The sequence below is a fragment of the Lagopus muta genome, chromosome 2, assembly GCF_023343835.1.
Source record: "Lagopus muta isolate bLagMut1 chromosome 2, bLagMut1 primary, whole genome shotgun sequence".
Classification (NCBI taxonomy): domain Eukaryota; kingdom Metazoa; phylum Chordata; class Aves; order Galliformes; family Phasianidae; genus Lagopus; species Lagopus muta.
In genome coordinates this window covers 1,033,368-1,044,806 of record NC_064434.1, presented here as the reverse complement: position 1 = coordinate 1,044,806, position 11,439 = coordinate 1,033,368, and the positions used below count along the sequence as shown (strand labels likewise).

The 11,439-nt window shown below is 52.3% G+C and overlaps 1 protein-coding gene across 1 annotated transcript in view; it reads right to left on the bottom strand.

Moving 5' to 3' along the window:
• Positions 1-1,956: 1,956 nt before the first annotated feature.
• TNFRSF21 (TNF receptor superfamily member 21) overlaps positions 1,957-11,439 on the bottom strand; it is a 32,114-nt gene continuing 22,631 nt past the window's right edge. Inside the window, exons 5-7 of the mRNA XM_048935333.1 lie at positions 6,528-6,581; positions 3,980-4,199; positions 1,957-3,122 (exon numbers count right to left, since the gene is read on the bottom strand). Coding sequence (XP_048791290.1) covers positions 2,893-3,122; positions 3,980-4,199; positions 6,528-6,581 — 504 coding nt within the window. The 3' untranslated portion in view covers positions 1,957-2,892. The remainder of the gene's footprint in view (positions 3,123-3,979; positions 4,200-6,527; positions 6,582-11,439) is intronic.

Here is an 11,439-nt window from a genome sequence, read left to right as displayed (position 1 = left end):
CATGCCCAAGGCGGATCAACAGCTCCAAACCTCTCCCAACATGGAATAAAACCCCTCACCATCAGGATGGCATTCAGTTCTGCCTCTGAAATAACACTTCTAGCAATCAGGCATACGTTGGGCATGCAGCCATGCTTACATTGCTTTGCATTGCACCGAACACGTGCTGCAGCCACAGAGCCCAGTGCCTCCTCCCCATCCAAGGGCAATCATTAGGGCTGGAAAAGGCCTCTGAGATCACGAAAGCCAACCTGCCTGCGTGCCCACAGCCCTCAGTGCCACATCTCCATGGTTCTTGATCGCCTCCCGAGATGAATCCCATTCCAGCCCTCCCAGCACTTTTGCTGTTTCCATAGGAGACATCTCATCGATCCTATTTTAGCCTGGAGAAGAGAAGGCTGTGGGGTGACCTCACGGTGGCCTTCAGTGCTTGAAGGGAGTGGATAAACAGGAGGGGGAACGGCTGTGTGTGAGGGTGGATGGTGATGGGACAAGGGGAATGGTTTTAAAGTGAGACAGGGGAGGTTTGGGTTGGATCTGAGGAGGAAGTTTTTCCCCCCGAGGGTGGTGAGGCACTGGCACAGGTTGCCCAAGGAGGCTGTGGATGCCCCATCCCTGCAGGCATTCAAGGCCAGGCTGGATGTGGCTCTGGGCAGCCTGGGCTGCTGGTTGGCGACCTGCACACAGCAGGGGTTGGGACTGGAGGAGCGCTGTGGGCCTTTGCAACCCAGGCCATGCTGGGATTCTGTGATCCTTGTGCTCAGAGGTGAATCCTGCACCTACGTATGCTTCCCTAACAGCAACTTTTGATGCCAGACAGAAGGGAAGCACAGCAGAAAACACTCTGCAGCTAAGTGTACAAAGTGACAGCATTATAAAGCAGAAGCTTGTGTCCCATTAAGGCTTCCATTTGTGCAGCAGAACAACAAGGGCTGTGTCATCTGGAAGCAGCAATGGGAAGGACATGGCTAACAGAAGTGCTGCAGCTCCAGGCCCGTGCTTCACAGTGAATCAGCTCTGCAGCTGCAGGTTGGAGAATGAATACTTCACAGCCCCAAGTGCTCAAACGGCCTTTTGGAAAGCAAATTGGCACATTTGAAAAACAAATTGCAAAAACCCACGTGGGAAGCCTCAGCAGCCATCTGATCCATTCGCTGGGGTGGAACTGACAGGTGGCAGCATCCCCTGCTGCACAGCACAGTGACTGCACCTGCTGGCTGGGATGGGACTGCAGCGCTCCCGCAGCCCTGGCGCCTCGTGGCTCCGCTCTCAGCTGAAAGCAATCGCATTTTGACCTCAAGGTTAGCACGGCCCGAAGGAGAAGCTCCCCCAGCACTGACCCCCATCTCCCTCTTCACCTCCCGTCACAGCCAGCAGTCCTGCTCCAAGCAGATCGAGACCCCTGCATCCCTTTCTGTAGGGCTGCTCTCCTGCCCCTCAGCCCCCCAGCAGAGCATGCAGTCAGGGGTGCCCCTTCCCAGGTGCACTTCTTGTAAACCTCATGCAGTTGGTGTCTGTCTGGCTCTCTAATTTGTCTGGCTCTCTTGCAGGGCTTCTCCACACTCTGAGTGAACAGCTCCTCCCAATTCAGCATCATCAGACTTGCTCAAAACACCTTCCAGTCCTACATCCAAGTCATTTAGAGAAACATAAGTGACCCTAAACCAGAGCCCTGCGGAATCCCCACTGACTGCAATCCTTCAGTGCCCCCAAGCAGGGTGTTAAGGAGGTTAACACTGAGTCAGGTCAAGTAACAAACACCTAGTATTTATTAATAAATTAGTACACTGGAAGGCAATTTTTCAGTTCATTCCCCTTTTCCCCACTCCCACCCCTTCCCACAAGGCAGCACACGCCACCCTCATATCATGTTGTCAATTGGAGCATAGTACAGACTGTTCATTACGGGAGCATAATAGTTGCAAATATAATCAGACAGACTTCTTACGATGCAGCTTTTTTTTTTTTTTTTTTTTTTAACTTTTATTTTTTTCCCCTTCTTTTCTCTTTAATAAAAAGTGAAGTGTGATTTGAAGAGACTATCCAAGACCGGGCAGGGCCTTTGGAGAACCTAACCTATCGGCCACGTCTGTATAAAAAACAAGAGACACAAGTGTAAAAGCATAGCTTGGGAAGTCTTACGGCACACGGAGAGCAGAACCACCAGCGGGGTCCCCAGGTCCCAGACCTGGTGCTGCCACGACCCGCTGTCCTCTGGGGGCCAGGCAGGATGCTCCTCGTTTGGTTGGACTGTCAGGAAGGTTGGTGGAACTGAGCCTCTTCTTTCCATTCATCTGCTTCTGCTTTAGCTTATAGGAGCACAATGCGTTGTCCAGGTGAAAACCGTACAATAAATAATCGTGCTAGTAAAATCTCAGCAATGAGCATGAGCTGTGTGATAGTACATTAAAAAAAGTCAACCAGGGAGGAAGCTGAGGTGCGTTAAGGTAACCAGCAAGAATTGGCTTTGTGTGTTTCACCGTTTCCCACTCCCGGTGGAAGGGAGGTAGCAGACGACGGTCATTTGGAGCAACAGCTTTGACAGAACTGGAACGGGCTACAGAGCAGCCCAGACTCAGTGCCTAGAGGTGACACTGCATTCGTGGTCTTTTAGTTCACTTACTGCATTTTAAAGTGCATCAGCTGATCTGATTGGAATGGGAACAAGAGAAAGACTCCGAAGGGGGCAAAGGGTGCAAAGACTTAACTGAGCAACAGAATTAAGGTTGAGAGGTGCAGTGCTCACAAACCGCCCCCTCCAGAAACCAGGGACACCTCAGAGAAAATACTGGCCATGGATTCTACAGCAGACCTGCCTGCGCATTGTCGGTCATCTTAACGAGTGCCAAGCTAGTTCTAGCAGATATTCGGAGAGAGCGCGGTGACCAGTGCCTACAGTAAGTCAGGAAGGTGGCTATAGACAGAGTCCAGGAGGGTTTGGCTGGCTTCCTGGCTCTTGACTCCGGCGATCTCAAACAGCCTGTCCAGCTTGTCCTCCGCCTGCGGGATCTCCTCGATCACATGGAGCTCCTCGGGGTTCAGGATGTGCAGCATGTCGTCGAAGATGGGCTGCAGGTCACAAGGGTCCAAGCGCACCTGGCGCAAGACTGTGTCCTTCTTTTCTGTAGGAAGAAGGAGCAGGGGGTTAAAAAAGCCTCCTGGAAAGCCTGCACCCCATCGGAGACCTCAGCGCGACCCCCTCCCTGCTCAGGAGAGGGACGCAACAGGAAGGGAAATGAGGGAAAGCTGCAGCATGATGCGTTGAGGAATGGAGACAGAGGCACCAAAGCTGGGATCCTGCTAGAGCAAACACAGCAGTAATAAGTGCTGAATGGCCAGTACAGAAAGGTAAGGGATGGCGAGGGGAGCCAAAAAGCTAAACTCTGCTATTTTGAGTTGTTCTCATTGGGTCAGCTTCACTTCTGCACCACAGCATAAATTAGTCAGGTCGCTTGAGCTCAGCGGTTCACTGTCACCAGAAGATAACGAAGATTAAACACAGCAAATTAAATGCAGGATATTAAACGCCCTCATAAGGCACAGTGACTAATGGTGATTTACATCTCAAGATGCACGGTGCGGGAAGTGGGACCGAGGGTGAGAGATGAAGACAAGAATTCCAAAACGGCATTTTTCTGTTCTCATCTCACGCAATAACCCATCCCCAGGGACCAAAAGCCAGAAGGTCCCACAGACATCCAAGGACGTTGCACTTCTGACATCACCTCGAAGAGTTAAAACCCTTTAAAGGCGTTTTCCCTTGGAAGGCCTCTCTAAGGATACTCCCGGCCTTGACTCAGCGTGTGATAAACATATCCTGGAAAGCTGGTTTCCCCCAGTTATTTGCTTTAATGGCATCACACCCTCAGTGCTTGCTGGCCAGCTGTGTGTGCCGACGGCAGGGCTGTGCCGTGGCCGCACTCTGGGTACTGCTGCAGCCTTGCCGCTGCCTCCCCACCCCTCTGGGTGATCTTGGTACCTTTGGTAATAAAGGAGCCGGTCCGGCTGAGCGCTGAGGAGCCGCTGGAGGTGGAGTCGCACCGCAGGAGGGGCTCTGACTCGTCCACAAAGAAGCATTTCTTCTCTGAAGGAGAGGGCTCCACGGTGAGGACGGCCGCATCGGGAGGTTTAGTGCTGGGCGTGGGCACCGGGCTGAGCGGGCTGGGGCTCACAGGCAGTGCCAGTTTGTCACCTTCCAGCTGCAAGGGGAGCGGAGAAAAAGTCAAGCGGTGAGGATGCTACGTACTGAGCTGGTGCTCCAAACACCTGCATCCCAAAGGGATTTCACGGCAGCTTTCAGCCCACCCCTAGAAAAAGCTATGAGAGCCCACACCTGTGAGAGCCCTCTGTGTTCAGTGAGCTCCATTAGGGACCTGCCACCCCAGAGGTGACTTGTGGCATTTGGCATACAGCACACGGCACAGCACACGGGGGGCAGAGCAGCCTGCATTCCCAGCAAGAGCAACCACAGCACTGGGGTGGCACGCACAGACAGCCTGCCCAGTTACCATCACTTTAACTTGCTTCTCATTCTCCTGCTCAGGGAAGGGGTTACTAAAGCCCAAAGCAGAGCTCTCGGAGGCTAAGCTTCTCAAGCAGGTTGGCCCCCACCCAAAACTACTCCACAACTCTCATTCCCTAAAAACAAGGCACAGCCTGGCTCTGTGCTTTCAACCAAGAGCTGCTCCACCCACCTGGTGACATCCCCAGACAATGCTCATTGACATGATATTAATGCCAAAGCACTTCTGGTGGCCTCAGACTCTGGTTCCTCATGCATCATTGGGATTTTAGCTGTTGGGACACAATGTTCCTGATTTATAACCCCCCCCCCCCCCCACCTCCCTCGCTGGGATGCTGAGCCACATTCCAAGTTAATAATTTGTTCGCCCTGTCTGGCCCTTGCACTCGTGAGCACCCCATTAATGTGTTATAGAGAAATCCATCCTGCCTGACTCTCCTTAGAGTGCAGGACCCAGGGTTGACCACAACAGCATCTCAGCACCTTCAGTTCTCACTCATGCCCCAAACCAGAAGACTGCATTCGGCTCCATGGCCACAAAGGCATGGAGAGGCAGAAGTGCCACTCTGGGAAGCAGCATCACATCAGTGGAGATCTGAACCCTCCAACTCCACATCTTACTTCCTGTGCATCAACAGCCAACACTTTGTGGCCCCTTGGTGTCTCAGCATCCTCTTGGGGTGGGGACCTCAAGCAATCTCCATTCCCTGCACACAGGAGAAGCTCAGCACAGCATTCCCACATCCCTGGCCAGCACTACGCCTTTCTGCAGGTGACCAGGCTGCTCTGAGGACTGCAGACTATTTAACTTCAACCCAGACTCCACATCCTTGCTCCACTCACATCCTCTCATGGGCAACCACCCTCCCCAGATTCATCTCACAGCCCTGTTCCCTCCTTCTGCAGAAGGAGCACCTGGCCGCTCCTGCCCAATCTGCGCTTCCATTCCATGCCAGGAATTACAAAGCAAGGTGTGGATGAGGGATGAGCTGCAGAGCCACCTCCATGCAGGGGAGGCACAGCCCCAGTGGCACAGACATGGCTGTGCCCACGCACTCCTTGTCTGCATCGAGGAATTCACCACCCACATTCATGTCTGCTGAGAGCCTGTTCACATCAAATTCACATTTCAGCCTGTTTGCGGAGGAATAAAAGGGTTGTGTTTCAGTGGGGCTTTTTTTCCCCTCCTTTCCCCCCCATTGAAAATAAACAGGGAGGAATTGTTCTGGCTCAGCACATTATGCAATAGGCAAGTTATAAATAAATGTCAGCTTTAATTTTTAATTAAAAGAATCAGCATTCTCCTCTCCAGCTCCCTCCCTGACGCAGCGCATCGGTGAGCTGCAGCCATTACTGGGGAGAACACACTGCCCTGGCTGCTCTCCAAGCTGCAATATGCTCCCGTTTCCCCTAAAAACAAACAGGCTGCAGAGGTTTGTTTCTCCCCTCTGCAATTTCATTTAACACCCAGCTGGAAAGCCAAGTCCCCATCTCTGAAACGGAGCTGACCCTTCCACACCCCAAAACAGAGGGCATGGGGAAACCGCCAACGCCAGCCTGCCTTCCCAGCAGAGGGGAAAACACTTCCCAGAAGCGTGCGAGTTATTTGGAGTTTAATTAAAACAGCTGCTAAAGCACGCTAGAAAAGCACCCGGGGTTATTTGTCTGGAGGCGTCCTCGGAGCCTTCCAAATAGCTGAGCCCCGGTGAGCTTATTAGGCAAAGCAAACAGGATGCTGGGATGTGTTAATGTTTAAACCGCAGGAAGAAAGCAAGTGGGAATGAAGGTTTTGAAAGGGCAGGGAAAGTAAGAAGTTGCTCTGAGGTGAAGCCCGTGGAACAGGCATACAAACAACCATTCACAGCCGTGAGTCATCTGCCCGAAACCAGCTCTGCAATCCCTATTTCAAGCGAAACCACGGCGGCCGTGCCCCTGCCCCTGGCTGCAAAAAGAATGAAATCCCTCTGCAGTGCTTCCATCCTTCCACAGCGACCGCATTTCTCACCTTTCCGTCATCATTCGAGCAGTCCTGCGTCTGCCACTGAGGCTGCATCTGTACCTGCACACACAGAGAGGGGCTGTTAGTCCTGAGAGGTGAATGGCCACACGAGCAGCAGAGGGCTTGCAGCAGGGAGCCATGTGAGGCTCTGACACATCAGCAGCCTCCTGCAACCAAGCACAGCTCCATCCTGCTGGGATGCTCTGCTCATTTTTGATCTTCTGTTAAGCACTGCACTGCAGCAGGAAGCTTGCCACAGCTGTGTGTGCCTTTATTTCACCACACTGCAATACAAGATTAACTGGGACGAACTGCAGCCGCGCTGCTCACATCAGGGTGGACTGGGCATAGGCATTAAGAATTGTACCATAGAATTACAGAATGGCCTGGGTTGAAAAGGCCCACAGTTCCAACCCCCTGCTGTGTGCAGGTCGCCAACCAGCAGCCCAGGCTGCCCAGAGCCACATCCAGCCTGGCCTTGAATGCCTGCAGGGATGGGGCATCCACAGCCTCCTTGGGCAACCTGTGAACAGTGTGACATCCCCCTCCGAGCGAAAAAGAATAAAACACAAAGTCTCAGAGGTGACACTTCCGAGCAACCCCCCCGCTGCAACCAGCTGGTCATCAAAGCCACTGCAACAAAAAGAGAAGTGCCAGCCTGAGCACAGACAGATCTCCAACTGGGACTGCGTCAGTTCAAAACAACCCTTGCAGGTCATTTATCAACCTGCTGAATCGACGTTCAGAAGAAATGCTGAGGAGGAGGGATGCTCTTGTTCTTGCTTGTTCCAGGCAACTTCTGCAGGGCTCATGATCGCCATCTCTAAGTGACAGCAGCCTCAGGAGATGAGTGTACTCAACCACGGGAGGACCAAGCCTCCAATGCTGCTGGAGCTGCTCTGCCCAGCAAAGCCCCCAAAATCTCCAGAGTTCGCTGCTGGGTCAGCCTGACTCTGGGCACAGAGCCTGCAAAGCAGCTGGGGTCAGGTCGGGTTTTTCCTGCCCAATGCAAACACAGATGAAACAGATGCTATTTTTGTGAGAGAAAACTCACAAGGGGCTGCGGTGGGAGGAGAAACCTCCACAGAGGGACGTGCTGGGGTGAGCAGGTTGAGTGGCTGTCGGTCATCCCGGATGGGATAAATTTAGTGCTGAGGTCACCGATTCCCAGATCCCCAGCTGAAAGTTGACACGGGCAGACAGGAGCCCTGTGTCCAGGTTTGTTACAGCTCCACGTGGTGCTCAGGGGGGGTTGGGAGGAGACGTGGCGGCGTGCAGGAGCACTGTGCTGGTGGTGCTGTGGCGTGGGGGATGCTCTCCCTGTGGCACATAGGGGAGATCTGTTCAGATTAACAGCTCTGTGCTCTTCCAGCACTGAAGAATTTCCCATTAAGCGAGGCTGTCACGTCCCATCAGCTCTCTAGGGGGACAGGGTGGGATTAGCAGTGACAGCAGGGGCGACGGGCTGGCTGAACCAAAGGGGATGCGCCGAGGGCGACGAGCAGTGTCATGGAAAGCCCTCAGACCCACACTCACAGAACATCCCGAGCAAGAAAGAAGCCCAAGGGATCCCCAGCCCACCCCACACAGCACCCCAGACCTCACCCTATGGCAGAGCAGAGTCGGTTCCTTGAGAACCAACCCATGGTTTAGTGCAGACCTACCAGAAACCAGCAACACCCGCTGCCACAGCAAACCCACCCTGCCCTACTCCTCCCAGCGCCTGGCCGCTCCGTGCCACAGCTCTGTACCGCAGCTCTGGGCCAAGTCGTTGGCCCTGGCCCAGTTCTGCTGTGACAAAGAGGAAACAAAGCAAATCTGTGGGAGCCAGAACCGCCCCAAGCTAGGGCTGGAAGCAAACACTGCTGTGCCAGCATCCCGACCCCAAGGCTCTGACCTGTGAAAGGGGAAGAGAAGGCACTAAGCAGCACTGCCACCGCCTCAGCTGGGGCTTTCGCATCCTCTTCTCCCCCAGCAGCCCCAAGAACTGCATGGCTTAAAACTCCATATATCCCCGATACCAGGCTTTTCCTCTGCTCTATCTGCTGATTCACAGGATTATCTGCAAGATGAAATTAGCCACAGACCTAAATCTCACTGGGATCAGGGCTGCAGCCTTCCCCTCCGCTGTTAATTTATTTCTTCTGCTGCCCAACATCTCAAGCAAGGCTGCTTCCCTCCAGCAGCTCCCCAGAATGCTTCAGCTGAGAACAGAAAAGCTATAAACACAAAGATAAGGGATCAGAGCAGAGCTTGCAGTAGCAAACACAGCACAGCTCATGGATGCTGCTCAGGAGCTACCTGCAAACATCCCACTCTGCATCTGTGCCATGTGAAACTTTTCCCTTTTTACCCTCAAAACTGTAATTTGCTGGGACCTGCAGTGAATTCTCCTCCTTCCCCCCATTCCCCCTTGCAGCCACATGCCTGCCTCAGCAAGCATGCTCCAAGGGGAGAGGTTTTGCAAAGCCTTCCACAAGAGCTGGAAGAGAAAACGTCCATTGTGAGCACTGAACAGGAGCTCAACGTGTCTCAAACATCTTCCCCCACAGCCACCCTGCTCTTCCTATTTTCTGGATCAGCAAATGCTGCAGAAACTTGCAGAGTGATTCAGAGGGCTAATCCAGTTTTAACCTAAATTCATGCAGCATGGTGTAAAACCAGCATAATCTTTTGTAGCTAAAAAAGCCGTCAGGCAATCAGCAGAGCTCTTCTTTCCCAAAAGGAAAACCTTCCTGTCACATACCATAATGCTCCAGAGGTTTGTATTAATTTGCTTTCCCTGCGTTATCAGCGGTTGTAAATATTTATACGTCAGAGCCCCAAGGCTCTCGTGGGCATGGAGAACTGCTAGAGAGCAGCTCTGCCTCTGCAGATTGCACAGACTGGAGCTGGAAGCTGGATAGAGGGTCTGGGGCAATGATGTAATAAAGAATGGAATGGCAAAGGGCGACTGGGTTCAGGGTATTGATTTGCTGTCCAGGAGCTGTGTTATCAGGTACCAGTTGGGGGTGTTGGTGCTTTCTCCTTGTCCTTGCCCTGCTATAGCTGTTCTCCACAAGGAATGGGAATTTCCCATCGTTTTCTCATACCAGCACACTCCTTGGTTCGTGCTGCTGGCGTCGACCCATTAGCTGCCATATGCATTTATTTGCATTGCTTATGAGAGCCCTTGCTCCCCTCCACAACACAACCCTACCAGCTCTTTTTATGCCTGTGCTTTTGGCAGGACCGCTTCAGCTCGGCTCACTGCCGCAGGGATGCAATGCAGCACCGACTCCTGCCACGACTCCTTCAGATCAAACCAGTTGGGTACGGAGAGAAACCGCCCCAACCCGGGCTGCGTTTGGACAGACAAGAGCCAAACAGATTAGCGCTAATTAAAGGCTTTCAAACCAGAGCAATTAAAATCAAACCCAAACAAAACCTCAACGTCTGCTGCCGGTGTTTAGCAATAAGCTGCCCCGGTTGGGACCGCCACGATGCAGCTCAGTTGTAGGCGTGAGGCCGCAGGGCTTCGGGCTCCCTTGCACAACACGCTTCCCATGGCTTTCTGCCTCCCTCCCGTGTCTCACAGCCATGGAACAGCCCCGAGGGCCTTCAACACCCAAACTGCAGAATCTGACTGAAGGAAACAGGCTACGGCAGGCGATACCTTGCAGGATCTGAGCCCCGAGGTGCTCCAGCATCCCACACCCTGCTGCAGTGCAACCACCAGTCCGGTGCCTTTGGGAACAAGCACGTGGATGGTGGATCATTATAGACTCATCCAAAGAAGTCCCAGCAGATAGATGGGAGGAGAACATGGCCTGGGTGTATGAATTTAAAAAAGCAGAAAAAAATCCCACTTTCTGTATAGGCACTACAGGCAAAGCACAGAACGTGCTTGTTTTCCTCTCAGAAAGAAGCTGAAGATCTTCTGTCTACTGAGATTCTTTAAAAAAGGAAACTGAGCACTTGAGATATCTCAAATCCTAACAGACAGAAAGCTGCTCACCAGCACATTCCCTAGGGGCTCTGCAGCATTTCCCATACAATTCTTTGCTGTTCCCACCTGCTGTCACTGCAGCCATTCAGTAAGGTTTTCTCCTAGCAGGCCGACTGTTTTCTCAGCCCAAGTCTCCAATCACAGAATCATTAAGGTTAGAAAAGACCACCAAGATTCACCTATTTCAACTGTCAACCCATTAGCACTATGTCCACTAAACCAGGCACCCTGCTGAACAGCCACAAGGCCCCAAAATCCTAATACAAGTATCCACAAGATTTGGGTTTGCTTATTCCCCAAAACATCAGCTCACGGGGCTTTCAGATCGCAGGACACATGTCTAAGCAAGTTGCTCAGCCATCAGAAGTCTCAGCAGGATACCTCATAAACCCAGCTGCCAGAATTGCCACCCCGATTTTGTCACTGTTTGAGAACGAGCACCTGATAATCCTGGCTGGAGCAGAGCAATGTTCAGGAGCACTGAACACTGCACAATCTAGGTCTGCTCATTAGACATTGTGCTAACAAACCAACCCCACACTTTATCTGATGTCCTAGCCCAGCACTTTACTGTAATACCCAAAACAGTAACCAGGAGAACTGAGTTTACTACCTGCTTGAGGAGACCGAAAGGACGACGTGTCCTCCTGGCACACAGCCTGGGCTGGGAACTTGACCCACACGTACTAGAGACTTCTAGGACTCAAATTTTCTCTACCTTGTCTCCTGACTACGATCTTGTTGCAGGCTTGCATTTTTATATTCAAAAAACAAACAAAAACCCTACACTAACAAGGAAAAGGAGAAAGCGACATACTGCTTAATTACCAAGAGTTGAGCGGAGCAAGCTATAAAGCACTTGGCTGCTGAACTCAACACAAGCTGAGGACCTTATGAACACAGAATCTGTGATTTTGTACTGGGGTTAAA